General features: G+C 42.7%; 1 protein-coding gene across 1 annotated transcript; it reads left to right on the top strand.

Annotated features, from left to right (window-relative positions):
• Window positions 1–1,558: 1,558 nt before the first annotated feature.
• On the top strand, window positions 1,559–8,529 carry LOC126262473 (Krueppel-like factor 3). The gene is made up of 4 exons (XM_049959135.1): window positions 1,559–1,790; window positions 3,978–4,202; window positions 4,863–5,688; window positions 7,061–8,529. The coding sequence occupies exons 1-4, from the start codon at window positions 1,725–1,727 to the stop codon at window positions 7,348–7,350; spliced, it is 1,407 nt and encodes a 468-aa protein (XP_049815092.1). The 5' UTR covers window positions 1,559–1,724; the 3' UTR covers window positions 7,351–8,529.
• Window positions 8,530–18,531: the final 10,002 nt, after the last annotated feature.

The following is an 18,531-nucleotide window of genomic DNA, read 5'->3' as shown; positions in this document are numbered from 1 at the left end:
GCCCTTATAGCGAAGATGCAGGCCGTAAATGCGAAAATCCACTGATAAAAGCTGTTTTGCAAAGGGCACGTTGTTGTGGTCCTGCGGCTGGAAACGAGAATCTCAGAAACGGCGAAGCTGGTCGACTGCTGGCGTACTGCCCGCGATGGGAAACGGTTGAAGGATGTTGAAATAACGAGTTGGCGGCATGGTATTGGACGACCACGCTTCATCACAAAACGTAGAGGTCGCAGTATCACCCGCTGTGTAATCCAGGATAGGCAGAGACCTGTGGCAGATCTGAGGACAGAGTACAATACCGCTGCAAGAACAATTGTTTCGGAGCATACCGTTTAAAGTTCCTTGACGAACATGGAGCTCCACATCACACGACCCCTGCGTGTTCCTGTGTTCACCCAACGACATCGTCAGTTGTGACTGCAGTGGGCACAGCATCACTGAGTTTTCGCCGTGGATCAGTAGAAACGTATCGCCTGTCGAATGAATCGCATGTCTTGTTACACCAGGTCGATGGTTGTGTCCTTACATGCTGTGATCCGGGCGAATGGCCACACGAAACATGCACTGCGCCAAAGATGCAAAACTGTGCAAAATTATGCTATGGGGTACACTGAATTGGCTTTAATGGGATCTATGGTGGTAAACGAAGGCATCATTACAGCAGTAAACTACGTGAACATTATTGCGGACCACCTGCATCGGTTCATGCTTGAAATCTGCCTAGCAGCGTGACTGTTCGTGTTGCAAGGTCAGAATGGTGCTGCAGTGGTTTGAAAAGCATTATGTGAACTCACATTGATGTATTGGCCATCAAATGTGCCTGATCTGTACCCATCGGAACACATATTGGGCGCCAGGTGCATGCCCGTAAACAACCATTCCGCAATTTGCGGGAATTTCTTGACCTGTGCTTAGACATGTGGTGACACCTACTTCTGGAATCCTGTCTAGCCAGAATCTCTGTTGCACTGTGTTTGAAAAGTGGAACAACACACTGTTAAACAGGTGGTCACAATGTTTTGGCTCATCAGTGTACATTCTGTGTGTGTATATTTGAGCTATTTATTTCAATTCTGTTAAAATTAAAAATCTTATATCATTGTGGAATGATCCCTGGGTGAGTAAATGAAATAAAAAATAAATACAGACTTCTTCAGTGATACTGCGAAGGTCTAAGATAGCTTAGTTCAGCGTCTGTCTTCTCGGAAGCCTGGACAAGGCGTAACGTGGTGGGTAATACGGTAAACGCGCGCTTCCGAGCACGGCAGAAGGCACGGCGTGGGCGGATCCCATCGGCGCCGGAAGAGAGCGGCCCGGGTGCTGCCGCAGGCGCGCAGTCGATAGCGGTGACGCGCGCTGACGCCGCCCGGTGACGTCACGATCACGGCTCGGGGCGCGGCGGTCAGCCAGTGTGCACGTGAACAGCACGCCGGTGTTCACGCGCTGGCTGCGTGCTCCGGCGCGCTCTCATTGGCCGGCCGGGCCGAGCCCCCGCGCGCCATTGGCCCGCGCCTCCCGCCCCAATACGAGCGCCTGTGCGGCCGCCCGGCCCCGGTACACACCCGCGGCCCGTTCGCAATAACACGCTGGCCGTCGGGCCCGCGACCCTCAGTCTACTGTTTCGTTTGGGATTCGGTGGTTGAGAAGCTCGTGAGAACCACTAGTTAGACACAGTGACTGATTGAAAGCGCTAGACTTTTTTACATTCCTCGTTGCAAAGCGGGATGGAAGGATCGTCCAGTATGGTCCTCTCTCCGCCCACAACTCCACCACCGCCGCAGCAGCCGAATGTAAGTAAAATTAAGATTTAAACTGTTTTCACGACTTACGTTGGCTTTTCTTTTTGCTGGTACGTTCGTCACTTCTGAGCAAGGCTTACTAGTGATTGTCGGTAATTTCTGGACTTTTCATTGTTTTCAGTTCAGTGCGCGTTTCAGTAGTTAGTCAGATGTGACGAATTTAGTGTCAGTTGCGGGTTAAGAAAATGTTTTCCAGGCAGACATTCTAAAGAAATCTAACACCAATTTTTGTTTGTCCCGAAATATTACTTTTTGTGGTCAGTATTTCTGATCACTTTCATGTTGTAGCATCTCAATTCATTTCGTCTCAACGATCCATTTCTTTTCAGTGAATCCAGTTTAATTTTTTACCGAAGTTATGTTCTATGAGGTTCGTTCTTTCCTTTGTTTTATTTAAATTGGGGAAGTTTTGCTTTTATAGTTAGATGTGCAAAAATTCTCGTAGTTAAACTTTTCATTGTTGTTAACCCGTTCCTGGTCCTCCGAAAAAAGTTTGTAACAGCGAAGGATAAAGTATTTTGTGTTAACCAACCACGGGGCAGGAAAAAATTGTTAAGTCGTCATAGTTTGAGTGCTGTAACGGTTAGTTACGGCATTTTTGTGTCACTAGCGATAAGGAAGTTGTGCTGTTGAGTTTTAAGTTCCGGAGGCCGGATTTTTGTCAGTGGATTTTCGGAGATGGTTTTTGTCCTTTGTCCGTACTAAAGAGGAATATCGAGCGTTCGTCTGTGGTGTGGAGAGAGCAAAGGCGTCCCGGGGAAAGCTGGACGGCACGGGTTGCGTCATGCAGGGGCAGCTGTGCACGGCTCAATCACGGCGCTGTCAGCTGGTGTTCACGTGAACAGCGCGCTGTAAACAAAGCCGCGCGCTGGCCTTGGGCGGCCCGCGTGCGACGCGCCAAACCGATTTAGAAGCACGCGACCCTGGAGATGGCTCAAATCCAGCCGCTGGACACTGCCTTGTTCTTTGTGCCTATGTTTCCCATAATCTGCCGCTAGAAGACAGCAGAGGTTCAGTCATTAACCCCGTTCAGAGTTTCTGATCAGTGCGAAGCAGATGTTTTGGTTCTTTCGCATCATATTGCCAAACACTTACTTCGTTCATTACTCCATCGACAGAGCCATTTAAAGACGGGGTTATAAGGTCAGATCGGACAAGAATAAGAAAGCAAATCAGAACCGCCCTGTTTAGCTTAAATTTTGGGAAATGGAAGAAAACTTGCATCCTGATTCTAAAGTGACTAAAAACAGTGATAGCCGTCTCGTGAGTGCACTCTTATTCTTATCGTTCATATCTTCGCCAGATAAACATTTATTTTCCTTTTGAAAGATCTGTAGGAAGACATTTTGGCGGTCCAAAATTATTATGCTCTCGCTCTGACTGGAAAACTCAGTCGTTACGAAAACACTTAACGAAAATGTGTATTGGGAGTTGTGGATGTAGCGATTGGAATGTCTTTTTAAGACTAACCACTGTAATTCTAATTACGCACTCGACTGCGCGTATTGGGATTAGTACCATGACTGGGTGTTGTGTGATGTCCTTGGGTTAGTTAGGTTTAAGTAGTTCTAAGTTCTAGGGGACTGATGACCATAGATGTTAAGTCCCATAGTGCTCAGAGCCATTTTTTTTTATTAGTACCTAGATTTTGCTTGTTGTTAGCTAGCATTATGAGCATCCAAGAAACAACCACTGGAAATGGAGCGCATGATAACAGAAAATACCTTTGAAGGAGATGTTAATTCGTAGTATTTGGTTTTTGTCAAAACACATACGGCCCTTCTTCTAAAAAGAAAATTGCAAATCAGGGAAATAGTCTTAAGAAGGTAGAATGGATTCACGAGGTTAACATCACAGTGTATTATAGTTTTCGTAGTTGAGATTCAAATGGAATTATCTTACTCGGAAAAATTAGTTTTACTCAAATAATTTGCGAAATGGTGGGGGGAAGAAAAGGAAAATTCTTCTGATATTCTGGATTTGGTTTTGGGGGGAGTGGGGGGGGGGGCACGTTCAGACTACCACTTCATTCGAATAATGGCTAATATTGCGTGATTATGGGATTTTGACGCTGTAAAATTGTTAGGTAATTCCTAGATACTGCTACATACTGTATCCGCATATTCATAAAATGTGTTGTCCCAACACGTCGACCTGAAGTGTTCCATCGATTTCCAGGCTGGCGCTGCCGCGGTGGATCTGCAGGCAGTGAGCTCGCTGCTGACTGCCAGCGCCGCCGTCGCCGGCTGCCGGAAGCGCAAGCTAATAGCAGCCTACGAGTTCAGTCAACAGATGTCACCACCTGCCTTACCCACACCACAACCATCCGACTCTGAAGGGGAGGAGGTGGCAATCACTGCTGACCTGCCACCTCGCAAGAGGGTCTGCAGACAGTATGCCACGGTGAGTCATCGATCTGCTTAACTGCTGCGAATATCTTCGCGGAAATATGGAGGAAAACGCCATAAAAATGGGTTGAATATGGATGATTTTATGAGGACCAATATAATGGATTCCACAATAAATGAGAATCCTTTTTTCATTCCTCCTTCCATTCCCCCCCCCCTCCCCCCATACTCGTCCGCCCACTTAATTTTACAAATAGCAAACATCGTGTTAGTAAAAACCAGTGACGTATATGATGACATTTCATTCAATTTCAAAAGGTTATACGCACATTAGGACGAAATATTATAATTCATTTGATATTGCAAATTCTCATTTTCCAACACAGAACAGTTGCAGTAAATGTGAACATTGCACTATTGTAATTTGTGACAAAATATCTTGAGAACAATAGATTGGTTGTCTAGTGCCAATGGAAGGAAAGTTGGTCAGATTACTGCCAGCAATTGTCACACAAGGGGAATCTTCAGGATTGTAATTCATGAAGCTTTCCATAATCTTCATTGTGTGAAGAGATATCTTGCCTACTTAAATGATTCATTACATAATTTGTTTTCCCTGGTTAGTACCATTCTTACCCAATATTCAAAATGATCTTAGGGTATTCAGAGATAGACTTTGTGTACCTCACTGACAGCATGTTTCTTTTCTGTGCAGCTTCTTCAAGCACCAACGCCCCCGAGGACACCGAGCCCGGAGGCCACTGCTGTGACTTCGATGCCAGTGTCTGTCATCATGAGGGCCAACAAGGATGGCACGTGCTCACCACAGCCATTCGCTGCCACTGAAAAGACGGGAGGAGATAAATCCGTTGAGCCCGCACCTGTGACTGCAGACCCTTCGAAACTGCCTCAGGAGAGGGAGGTCAATATCCTGAAGAGCCTGAAGTTCAAGATGAGCACCCGCAAGGAGGAGATCTTTGTGAACAGCAAGGACACTAATCGGGAGAGCAGTGTACCGGAACTGAAAATAACCTCTCCAGTACCTGTAAACTTGCCGTCTGCTGTCGTACCTCCTCGGCAGTCGCTGTCTCCGCCTCCTGTAGTCTGTGGCCGGCAGCAGCAGCAGCAGCGATCTCAGCTGAATCTCTCGGCGGCCGGGTGTGCTGTCCCACCGCCCTCGCACAGTATTAGCAACGGTCACCAGCCGGTGCCCATTGCACCCAAGCCAGTGGCACCTCGCACGGCAGGTGCCCAGGCAGTCATCTTGGCGGGAGGCGCACTCATCCCAGTGTCACCACGTGCGCTGACGCTGTTGCACGTGGCGCCACCCTCTGCCACTGGTCCCGCTAGGGGCAGCGCACCGGCCTCCACCCCTGCAACGGCAGCACCCATCGTCTTGCTGGCTGCTCCACCGCCTGCCGAAGAGCCCGTCCAGGCCCCGGTAGACACGCGCCGCAGGGTCTACGAGTGCAACTTCGAAGGTTGCAACAAGAACTACTTCAAGTCATCTCACCTCAAGGCCCACATGAGAACTCACACAGGTGAGCTCAAATACGTCTCCTATAATTAATTGTACCAAGTAGACTATGCTGGCTGAGTTCAGGCTGTATTTCCTTCTATCCTTCCCGTTTGCCATTGCCATTTTCTGTACAATATTTAAGCAGTGGATATGACTATGCAAGAAATTGCAAGTACTACGAACAGTGAATGAATTAAACTAAGTCAGCCGGCTCACAATTTGACTTAATTATCAAAGTCTCCTTGCACATAGCCACTCTGAAAGGATTATTTCTTTCATGCTTGGAAAATTTTGAGTCGCTCCCAGTAGGTGGTCAGCTACAACAGTCCTTTCGAAAAGGATTATATGTACCGTTAAGGCACCAAATGTCACATTGTGGACTATTGTTATGTCACTGGGCTTAATGTTAGACTTGCAAGCAGTGCGCAGGAAGAAAGATTTTTAGCAATGATCTGTATAGGCTTAAATTTCTTGCATTTTAGTCACTGCTTTATATGAAGCATATGGAACACAGTAACATTTTCTTTAAATATTTTGGATTTTTAAAAATTTTAATGCTTAACTTTCCCATAGTTCAGATTTTTTTGTGTCCATACTGAAGTCAGATAAATCTGTGATTGTCTTCTACTGACAAACAAGGCAGTTCTCCCATTCCGAGGAGAGAGAATTTTACACATGAGGGTTGTGACTGCTGCCTCCTCTTCAGTGAAATGATACCAGGTTATTTACTATCTTCTGTCATTTCTTATCCCCTATTGGCAGGTTATCATGTAAAGTATATAGAAGTTGATAACATTGTCATTTAAACATATATATTCATTCTTCAACTGCTTGCTATTTCCCATACATTTCAGTTTTTGTATGTTTGCTACATTATGGTGAAATGATTCTTAGGACAGAACTGGCAGAACACACCACTTACTTACCCTGCTCCTAGGGCTTTATTTTTTAAGTACTGCATTTCATTTTCCAAGCGTTCTATGGGCTACTTTCATCCCTCCTCATCCTTAACTTATTTCAGCGTCAATACTACTGTTCAGTTTCTGCAAGAAAACAAATCTCGTGACTGTTTGAATGTTATTGGAAGACTTAAGTGCATTCCAGCCAGATCAAGTATTCGAAACTTTCAAGTCAGGGATCAACCAGATATTGTGAAACATGTGGTAACTCAAGAGTACTAAAAACTTCCTTGCATGGAACAGTAGAGGAGTGGAGGAGAATTAATTAGAATAGTTTTGACAAAGACTTATTGCCTAGATTTCTGTATTGTTGCAAGACTGTCTTTTATGGTGTCGTCAATCAGTACCAGAGTGGAAATGAAGCAGAGCTTTGAAAGTAAACATCTGGCAGATGGAATTATTGATCACTAATGTCTTTTTTTCTGTTGTCTGCAGGAGAGAAGCCCTTCGTGTGTGCGTGGGAACAGTGTGGCAGGCGCTTCTCACGTTCTGATGAGCTGTCGAGGCACAAACGGACTCATACTGGAGAGAAGCGCTTCCTGTGCTCGGTCTGCCAGCGGCGATTCATGCGGTCTGATCACCTGACGAAGCACGTGAAGAGGCACGCACGAGATGTGACAGTAAACAGCACACCGAGGCCTACTGCTACCACTGTCGGGCTGCTGCCGCCGGGAGCCGCGCCACTGCAGCTGAGCGTGCTGCAAGCGATTGCGCAGCAAGTGTGATTGCCCAAATGTTCCTTGCCATAAGACATTGGGGCAAATACTAAAAAAGACTGTTTAGAAACCTGCATATCAAAAGAACGTTTGTGAAGACAGATGAATGACCATGTGGCATGTCCTATTCTCTGTAGATCTCTGGATTTCTGCCATTATATTTTCCTCAACCTGCCAACTGTTTTTAACATTGGTTATCAAATTAATTTTGCTCTGGGATAATTGTAATCTAGAGTACCTGATTTTGATAATCAAGTGGGCTGCTTGCACTAGTTTAGATTTCAGAGGCACAAAAATGTATTAGTTTTACTTCAATTTATCCAGAGTAGGCAAAATAATTATTGATTTGTCAGAATAGTAAATGCTAAATTGTTTTATTTGTGGATGTCAGGAACTGAACATATTGTCTAATTTGTTTCTGGGTTAAACTGATCTAGTAATAGTAACTAGATTCATTTTGTTTTTATTTACCATTGGCTTTATTGAGGTTAAGCTTAAATTTGATTTAAACACTGAAGCATTCCATTGCCACCCTGGCACTGGCTGTTAGAATTTTGTTCCTAAATTTGCCAAGTAGTAGTAATTTGTTGTTGGTTTTCAAAGGTTGAAAGGAAAAATGCGTCCACCACCGTATACTTATTGGAGAAATTTTAATATTGTTGTTCTCAATTTTCATATGTGGCTCATATCTTTAACTGTTGGTGGTGCACGAGAAATTTCTAAGGAAGTTTCCTGCTGCAATTTCTGTAAAACAAAACACAGGGGCAATTATTTCATTTCATTTAGTGTGCAGTTCCTTATTTATTTAGTTTTCTCTGCAGAATTTATTAAGGGAGTGGTATGCAGGTATTACGTACTGGACTTTTTTTCCTACCAAAGCATAGTTGTGGACCCTTCTAATTGTGGGGGAACCTTGACTGACTAAGCATTAAGCAATTTTCAGGTTTTAAAAAAGAACTGATACTGTGATCTAAGTACTGCAATAAAGTAGATATTTATTATATTTTTATTTTTAAGAGAAGTTTATACAATTATAACCATGACTGTTGAATTTGTACAAAAAAGATGGTATAAAAGAACTCTTTAAAAAAGGAACATGAGGTTGTAATTTCTCATACTATATTGTAAATAACACATCACATTAATTTTGTGTACATTATTATATATTAAATATGTTAATATTTAAAATGACCTTTTTTTCCCCAAAGCCCAGTTCTCCTCTTCCTCCTCTGATTACGGAGTTAAATGCTAGTATTCAGTAATATTCTTTCCATGAATTTAAAATCCCAAGTTGATGAGTCTCATAGCATATGTGAATAAGAACTCTACAATAAGTGTGATGTGATCGTTTGAATTTTTGAGAAATAAATTGGAGTACACAATGATACTGACACAGATGAGAACCATGTTTGGGCTTTAAAACAGCTGTGTGTAGCAGGGTTACCTGAATTCCTGTAAGAGTTAATTACAAAATTGGAAATGTATTGAGTTGTCCTGGTATTTAGTGTGGCACTTTCTGCTTTTGCTTATTTTTAATGGAAAATACTGGGACTTAGACCTAATGATTTAGATTGTAATATCAGTCTATGACAAAGGTATGTGGAAGTACAGTTGAATATAGTAAATATGAGGGGAGTCCAAGGTTTTCCACTGAAATTTTTCCAAGAGCAAGCAAGATTCAAAACTTGTCACTTTGAATAAAACTGATTTGGTGAGTCAGGAAAAATATTATGCCAAAGAGTTAAATTTACTGTATTTCAAAATATTGATAGTTACATACTCACTATTTTCAAGGTGGATTGCTTTGGTACCTAAACAGCAAGCATATTTCAAAAGCATGTGCAAAGTAAATCTTAAGTTTTTAATATGAATGCCACCTAGTAGAATGTGAACTAACATTCTCATATGGTGAAATTCACTATATTCAATGGGCTATAAAATAAAGCTAGGAACTATTCACAAAAATAATTTATGCATAGTCCCATAAAGGTAGATTGAAACTGGAAATTAAGAATCTGAAATGGAGCAAGAAGTCAGAATGACTGAGGAAGTACTTAGAACAAGGAAATAAATCTGAAAAAAATTGCTTATCCAGTTCAACATGAATCCAACTATAATATTTTATTAGGTAATAGAATTTCACATCTGTTCACATTTATTGATTGATTGCATTACTTTCATGATCTCAATTTTGTTAGTACCAGCTACACGAACGGAAGGTGTACAAAACATTTTGAAAGCTAAATATCTTTGTTTTCATTATTAGAATTTGGGCTAGGGCCTATAATTAAACTAGATAAATTTGGGGAATTTCCCAAAACCATTCTCAGAGTGACTGGTGGAATCAGCTTGTGCAGCATAGAAGCACATGAAGATGATCCCCTTGTTTCCAGTCTTTTTTTTTACTTGGTTTGCATCTTACCAATTGGTTTGTACCTTTGTGAAAGCATGTGGCACTGTGTTGCACCCACAGACTATGAGAAATTCCCAATCCTGGAGATCAAAAAAATTTTCCCCCTTGAAATTCCACTCTTTTTTTTCCAATATTAGTGCAGAAAACGGTATTTTCATTTTCGAATGTTGTGTTTGGGACTAAGTGTAGATGCACACGGTTACAATACACTATGGGTGTGTCTTTTTGAGCGCACTACAATAGCTCTCTAATGTAAAACTGAATATAGAATCTGCAAACTCTCAGCTATTTTCTTCTCCACAGACAAAAAGTAAACTGTTGTGATTCCGTTGCGCATCAAAGGCAGGGGGCGTCGTTATGGAAACTGTGGCAGGTTTGCAACCTGTATGTCTATGTCTTGGAAATCGGCGATGTAAATTGTGCGACAGTGTGTCAGACGGCTCCTATGTACTCGGTATGGGCTTAACGACAAAGCGGCATAGCAAGCACTGAAGTCATTATTTCGACGCGATCCTGTGAAGGTTCGTATCCATCTTGACTGCAGATGAGCGCTGAAGCCGCAGTCGCACCAAGGATTCGGAATATTTTCTCGTGAACAGTGACAGTGAAGAAAACCCAAGAAATGTATTGGCAGCTAAAGCTGCTGTTTCTCGTCGCGCTCAGTATAGTAAAATCTACAATGTAGTCGAGTCGCATGCAATTATAGCAGGAAATTGGAGAGAATTCTATGCGGACATCTACGGGCGGGTCACTGAAATATTTCTGGAACCATTGAGGTGTCGTAACAAAAATTGCACGTGGTACTACGATAAATGGCGTGTATTTTGCTGCTTGTTTTACGAGTCTAATGTTTTTTTGTCTAGAAAGAAATTGAAATATTTAATGTTTTTTTAGACAGACCTTTGTAGTTTCCTTACGATGTTTGAGAACATTGAAGTGAGTATAGTGGGAAGATATGCAGTGACTTTTTCTTGATAACGAGGCGAGCGATATACTCGTATAGGTCACGACTGGCACCACTGAGCAGTCACATCGTGCCGCGAGGTGCTGTACTGTGGTAGCCGTTTTCATCTTTACGTTTAGAACATTCTCCGCCAGCCATCGTATGGTTTCGACGGTACATTAAAAAAAGTATAGTAGCCCATAAGGATTCGTGCACAGATCTATCTGGTGAGAAAAGGGTAAAGTCTGTGACGTAATATTATTTCTTCATAGCCAAGCAATAGGAAAGGACTCAAAGTCAAAAATTCGTAAAAAACACGAAATGACTTTTCAGCTGCCCCTCGAGGCACTTTATTGTTTTATTCGCTGAATAGATACGCGGCGGCGTACTAAAAAGACATATTTACTGATTCTGTCGTCGCCAAAACAGTGCAAAGGAAACAGACTGAATCTACAGCTATTATTGAAACTATTATTCGATGAAGCCTCGAAGAGGAATTGCAAACAATCTTAGTAAATTAAGATTCAATATCTTAACTGATGATTCTACTGATGCAACAGCCATGAAATGATGAGGTTTGATAAAAACTGAGTAGTAAACAGCTTCTGTGATCTGAACAATGCCGGCCGGAGTGGCCGAGTGGTTCTAGGCGCTACAGTCTGGAACCGCGCGACCGCTACGGTCGCAGGTTCGAATCCTGCTTCGGGCATGGATGTGTGTGATGTCCTTAGGTTAGTTAGGTTTAAGTTGTTCTAAGTTCTAGGGGACTGATTACCTTAGAAGTTAAGTCCCATAGTGCTCAGAGCCATTTGAACCATTTTTTTGGAGTTGATTGCTGTCAATAAAAAATCAATATGATTCACAATTAGCTCAGTTTGCCATTTGTGCTTTAAGCGTTAAGTATACCACACACTCTATCGTTGAATGTGAGCGCGTGATTCGTAAAATTGCTGTAGTAAAGTGGAGCATTGTGTATTTCCACATAAGACACGTATTTGTTAACGTCCTAATCTGTCCTGAGCTCTGAGTCAAACTCCGATAGTTTTATTTTGATACAGAAGAAACTCACTACTTATCGACAAAGGCAGAATACCGGTTGCCAGATGCTGACGATAAAATTCACTTTTGATGATTTCTAAACTGATCACACCCACTGTTTCTTAAAATAGACGGATTACTGTTTTGCATCGAAGACAATCTTGTCAGTTCATTTTTCCGTACAGTTTTGTAGCTTCTAATGGTTCGGAGCAATGGCCACAACTAAATCGGTTGTGACCTTGTCGCTTTTGTGGGAGGAACTGTAGTTCCCGCATTCTCAGTAGTTCATATGTTACTTCAGAGAACTCGGTACAAATAATGAAATAAAAGTCAGACTGTTCGATGGAGCATACCACGTACACTTTACTAGTTCGTCCACTTACTGTAAGCTTTTGTGAAAAATTAAAATTCATGTTTGTACATGATGACTGGCCAGTTACAGTGTTAGAGGCAATTGTAAAGTAACAAGAATGTGGCAAGTACACGAGGTGTCACAGTTTTGGAAGTGTCTCAAGCTCGCAGCAATACTACCGAACGTATCAGCCCCTCTTTCGGCAACGGCTTATTATCTCAGTGGAGCCACGGTTCCATCCTGTTTCTATTTATTGTGACGAAACACCCAGATATCACCAAAGAAGCTCTTCCCGAAGCCCACACACTGACCGCCATCAGCTGTGTCTCCTATCCTAGTTACTTGAGACTGGAAGTGTTTGAGATTTTACTCAGGAGTTATTTCAGTGTCTACTAACCGAGGACCGTACATCGCTGTGCCCTTTTCCTTTTACAGCCAGTCCCGGGTGATGAAATTTGCTCTGCCACTGAGATCTGAATTCTAGCTAGTGTCACTTGCAGTAATGTTTGCTGTAAGTGTGCCAGATTGCTTCCTTGACGGCTCGTTGCAGGTGCAGTTGAGTGCTACAATTTTTGCCTGCAGGAAGCTTCGCGCGTTTTCAGGTGGCAAGTCTGCATTGATACCTTTGCAAGATTACTTGTGTATCATTTACGCTGTTGGCGTTTGACGACACAACCTGCAAGTGTGACCAGAAGACCGAATGACCGATCGGCCCGTCGTGCTCAGCCGACTGGCATTACCAGATGCGGGTGCGCAGGGGTTGGGGTCAGCACACCACTATCCTAGCCGTTGTCAGTTTGTGACGAGAGCGGCCAGCTCTCAATCCAGTAGCCGCTCAATTGTCCTCACAAGAACTGAGTGCACCGCAGCAGGGCAACGGCGCATGGCGACCAGGATGGTCACCCATTCAAATGCCAGCCACAGTCAACGGCACTCAACTTGGGTGATCTGACGGAAACCCGTCTATCCACCACGGGAACATCGTAGCGGTAAGACCCTTTGTTGGAACTTAATCATATTCTTCTTTTCCTGCCCTTATCTCGTATCTTTACAGGGTCGGCATGGTAATCTGGATTTGGCAGTGTTAGTGGTAAGGAGGGGTCAGATGCCCTTCCTGACTCCGACCCTAATGACTAGGGTTGCTAACTTTATTAGAGACAAATAACGTATCTTATAGTCAAGGAGGAGCAGTGACAGGCATATCTTTAAAAATGAAGTATTTTCAGAATTTATGTATTTACTCAACTATGAATTTTTCGTAGTTCTGACATCAAATTTGTATTTCAGGTTGATTTTAAAAGACCGATAACTGATGTTACATTATAAACCCATTTTAAAATAAATGAACAATTCCGTCTCTCTCTTCCCACGGGACTGCACCCATTACCAATAATTCTATTTCGGTAAATGTTGGCGTGACGTGAGCAGAGAGCATATAATATACAATTGTTTGGTGATTTAATCACTTGCTCTTTTCGGAAGTATTTTTTGCGGGAAATATTTATCGTAATTCGTTAATTTTCTTTGAATTTCTTCAAATAGTGTAGTTTCATAATATGAATCATTCTTGCAGCTACAGTACGTCATTCTCAATTTATCTTAAGAATCACATTTTATCCAGACATACGATTCTTCCATTTCCACGCCACTGAGCGATTCGACATTCTGATCCAGACACAAAATACACTGTCAAGAAGATGCCTACTCATAAACATGGAAGAAAAACTGAACTACTACTTTACGGCACTCAGTAAGAAGCAAATATCGCAACAGTAGTGACGGTGGCGACAGGCGAGTACAGAATGCAGTCAACAATAGTACTTTAACAATGCTAAAAGGATCGAATGTTTCCGCTCCGAACTGAATGCGCAGGACTGCGTTGACAATTTTCATTCGGCTGTTTCCACAGACTGGTTTCATTCAAAAGAATTAACGAATAGTCCCACCAAAACGTAAAACTGCAACCGAGTGGATCGCCCGTTTTCATTCCGTTGCTCCGATAGACTGGATTCACTCAAAAGAATGAGTGAATTCGGCCATTACGTAAAACTACAACGGAATGAAACGATTGTTTTCAACAACCGACTGAATCAATTGTTTTCATTCGGCTGCTCCCACCAAAACGAATGTCTGCACAGTAGGGTTAAGAAGCATCTACATCTGAACCGCTGTGAAGTTCAGGGCAGAGGGTACAACCCACTGTATCACTTATTAGGGCTTTTCTCCGTTATATTCGCGTATGGAGCGCTGAAAAAATCATTCTTTCAATGCCTCTGTGCCTCTACAATTAATATAAACTTATCCTCACGATCCATATGGGAGCGATATGTAGGGGTTTGTAATTTATTCCTAGAGTCATCATTTAAAGCCGGTTCTTGAAACTTTGTCAGTAGAGTTTCTCGAAGTAGTGTCTATCTTTAGAAGTGTGCCAGTTCAGTCCTTTTGACGTCTCAGTGACACTCTCCCGTAAATCAAACAAACATATGACCATTCGTGCTGCCCTTCTTTGTATAATACGTTTAATATCCCTTGCTAGTAACATTTGGTACTGGTCCCACAGCCTTGAGCAGTTTTCTAGGATAGGTAGCACGAGTAATTCGTGAGTGCTCTCCTTTGTAGACTGATTGCATTCCCCCAGTTTTCTACCAATAAACCGAAGACTTCTACTTACTTTACCAATGACTGTGCCTAGGCGATCGTTCTACTTCATGTCGCTACTAACCGTTACATCCACGTAGTCTACTAACCGTTACATCCACGTAATACGGATTTACAGATACCGACTGTGAATCACTATTATTATACTCATTCGCTACTACGTTATTTCTTGTGAAGTGCACTATTTCACATTTCTGAACATTTAAAGTGAGATGCCAATCATTACATTGCTTCGAAATTTTACCAAAGCCTGACTGAATATTTGTACAGCTTCGTCCAGACTGTACCTCGTTGTAGATAACTGCATCATCTGCGAGAAGTCTGAGGTTACTGTTAACATTGTTCGCAAGATCATTAATATACGTTATGAACAGCAATGGACCTAACTCACCTGAGGCACATCCGAAGTTAATTCTATATCTATCGGTAACTCACCATCCAAAATAACGCGCTGCGTACTCCCTTCCAAGAAATTCTCAGTGGTGTTACATATTTCATCTGATACCCCATATGATCGTACTTCTGATAATAATCACAGGTGTGTGAGTTGGGTTTCACATGATCTATGTTTTCAAAATCCATGCTGGTTGGCATGGTTCAAATGGCTCTGAGCACTATGGAACTTAACATGTGAGGTCATCAGTTCCCTAGAACTTAGAACTACGTAAACCTAAGTAACCCAAGGACATCATACACATTCATGCCCGAGGCAGGATTCGAACCTGCGACCGTAGCAGTCGCGCGGTTGGCGACTAGAACCGCTGGGCCACACTGGCCGGCTGGTTGGCATGGAGGAGATCGTATGTTCGAGAGACTTTATCATGTTTGAGCTCAGAATATGTTCTAAGGTTCTACAACAAATGTGTATCAAGGATATTGGACTGTAGTTTTATGGATGTGAGGTCCGCCAGTTCACCGTTTTTCTCAGTAGCCAAACATGTTTCGGCACCACTGTGCCATCATCAGTGGGTTTTTGTTTTTATTTATTCTGCAATGTGAACATTTTGTTAAAAGATTATAAAATTATGTGCATTTTTAGGTTAAACAACAGATCGTTTCTTTTTGTAAATACCTTGAACGATCTGTTGTTTGAACTAAAAATGCACATAATTTTATAATCTTTTAACAAAATGTTCACATTGCAGAATAAATAACGAAAACCCACTGACGATGGCACAGTGGTGCCGAATCATGTTTGGGTACTGAGAAAAACGGTGTTTTGCGTAACTGGCGGATCTCATATCCAAAAATTTTAACTGCAAACACGGCCAATACAAGGAGCTGCAAATGAAAAAGATAGATGAAGTTTTGTGGATCGCTTCTGCTACTCTTCTTGTAGATAGGCGTGACCTGTGCTTTCTTCCATCTAGTGGGCACAGTTTTTTGTTCGAGGGATCTACGACAGATTACAGTCAACAAAGGGGCAAGTCAGTCGCGAATTGTGTACAGAATCTGATAGGGATTCATCGGTTCTTGGGGCTTTGTTCAGTTTTGACGATTTCAGTTTTTTTTTCAACGCCACTGACACTAATATCTATTTCACTCCTCTTTTCAGTGGTACAAGGATTAAGCTAGAGCAATACTCCTGGGTTTTATCTTTGTAAAGGAACGTTTGAAAACAGAGTTAAACATTTCAGAAAGCTCCATTCAATTTCACTATCTGTCTCGTACATGAATGACTGTACAAAAACTTTGGTGCGACTAACAGCCTTTACATATATATGACCAGAACTTCTTTGGGTGTTGTGAAAGGTCACTTGACAATATCGTACTACGGTAGTCATTGAAGGCTTCACGTATTGCACTCTTGATTGTCAAACGCGTTTTATTCAGCATCTATCAATAGCCACGTGCTTTCCTTTCATTGACACATACAGGAAAGAGTAGTGTTAATGCTTATACTGGGAAAATTCCCAATTATTGCGGCGACCATCTGCACTTGAAACAGAGATTTCGCCATGAAACAACAGTAATTGCACCGGAGTGACAGCTTCGGCAGGAAAGTCGTCTTCGCATCCTGTTAGCCAACAGTCACGAGTTCCATCAAGTAAACTTCGGCAGACCTTGCTCCGTGTAGCACGGGCTTATCACCAGAAAACATGCGATCTCCTTGCAGGAAAACAGTCTGGCAGTCGTCGCCTGCTACGGATCCGTCACGCGAGCCATCCACTGAAGGTAAGACCCTACACAGCGGAACTGTACTGCAACAGAGCGGCACGTGACCAAATATTGTTTGTATGAAATTGCATAAGGCAGAACGCACTACGCGGCAGTGGACCTGCGTCGCGGCAGCTCGGGCGAGGCGAAGTTGACCAGCTGGCCAACTGTGACGCGGCGTAGCGGTAAATTCCGTTGTTGTTTTAGTGAGATATAGCAAGTGTCGCGACACTGCACGCCACACGAATCGTAACTCGATTGTTGTGCGTGAGCAGCGTTTGTTTATGAAAATAGTAGACGAGGAAAAGTTAATATTTGTATAAGCGAATATCGAGTTGTACGATCTTCAAAATAAACATTATGTTTAGGACCAGAAAAATCAACATTTGGAAAGAAATTGCCAAGGAAATGGGAGTAAATATCACGTGCTGAGTTACAAACTACACATTTTTTAAAATTTAGTGACACGAACGATTAGGTCCTTATTTTTATGACTACATGCATATTATTGCATTTTTTTGCTATTTGTTTTTTCTTCGACGATGTTTACCATGTCGTTTTGACAGACCAAACTATCTTGCGGGCAAATGAAATAACATTTGAATCCTTCCCATATCTGGATAGAATTATTTACAAAATTGTCTCCAATATGAGGAGGGTCTCGTAACTGTCTCTCTTCAGTCTCTTCATTGTCAGACAGCACTGTATCGTGTCTGAGAAAATTGTGCGAGACTCAACTGGCAAGAGTCACGATGTCTGCATGTTCTGAAAAGAGCCATAGCTTGCGATAGTGAAATTTTGGCACAATATTACAAAACCGGTTTCTGAAACTCTTCGGAGACTGTTATGCTTGTAACCGAACACTTTTTCGACTGTCATCTAATTGTGTACCAGGGAAAGGTCTTATGTAATTGGTTGTTGATGGAAAAGCTTCGTCTCCAACAATCATCTGAGGCATTCGAATTCTTGTGCAAAGTAATTCTTTCGGGCCTGTTATATTGAAGGTATTTGTGTCCAGTTTTGTTGCTGTATCATATCTTCACAACATCCCTGCATCGCTATTTTTTCCAAGGTCACCAACACTTACATATATAAATTTTTAGTCCTCTTCCTCACGTAAAAAAGAAATTATGATCACATCCACGTCTCTTTAGTCCATTTTGCTGGGAGATTACCAAACAGCTTGCATGCAAAATTTGCTACGTATTGTCGTAGGCGCAGTAATTCAAGTGCGACATAATAAATAGAGCCGCATCGTGCGGCGCCTCTGTGCTGCAGTTCAGTTCCACTGAGTACAGCCTTCCTTAAATCCTACGGGCTAGAGCGACCTTTCCTGCGGAGAGGATATAGATAAGTTAAGGAAAAGTGCAGTGAGTGATAGCCGCAAGCACCGGCTACAGCCTAACGTGATGCAAACAGACGCGCCACGTGCGGAGATAAGTGTGAAGTGCAGGCCGCCAGCCAGGGGTCGTTCGCCCGCTGGTGGGGGCAGGAAGAGTGCCGTGCGCCTCGCCACCTGCTCTCGCCCGCAACAAAGGAGCCAGGGAGCGCGCCACGTGCGGGACGCGTGCGTAAACATCGCGGCCGCGGGGCCGGAGCCGTCGGGTATTTATAGCGGCGCGGCGCATG

The sequence above is a fragment of the Schistocerca nitens genome, chromosome 6, assembly GCF_023898315.1.
Source record: "Schistocerca nitens isolate TAMUIC-IGC-003100 chromosome 6, iqSchNite1.1, whole genome shotgun sequence".
NCBI lineage: Eukaryota > Metazoa > Arthropoda > Insecta > Orthoptera > Acrididae > Schistocerca > Schistocerca nitens.
The sequence above is the reverse complement of the archived record's forward strand: the minus strand, read 5'-3'. Positions and strand labels throughout refer to the sequence as shown.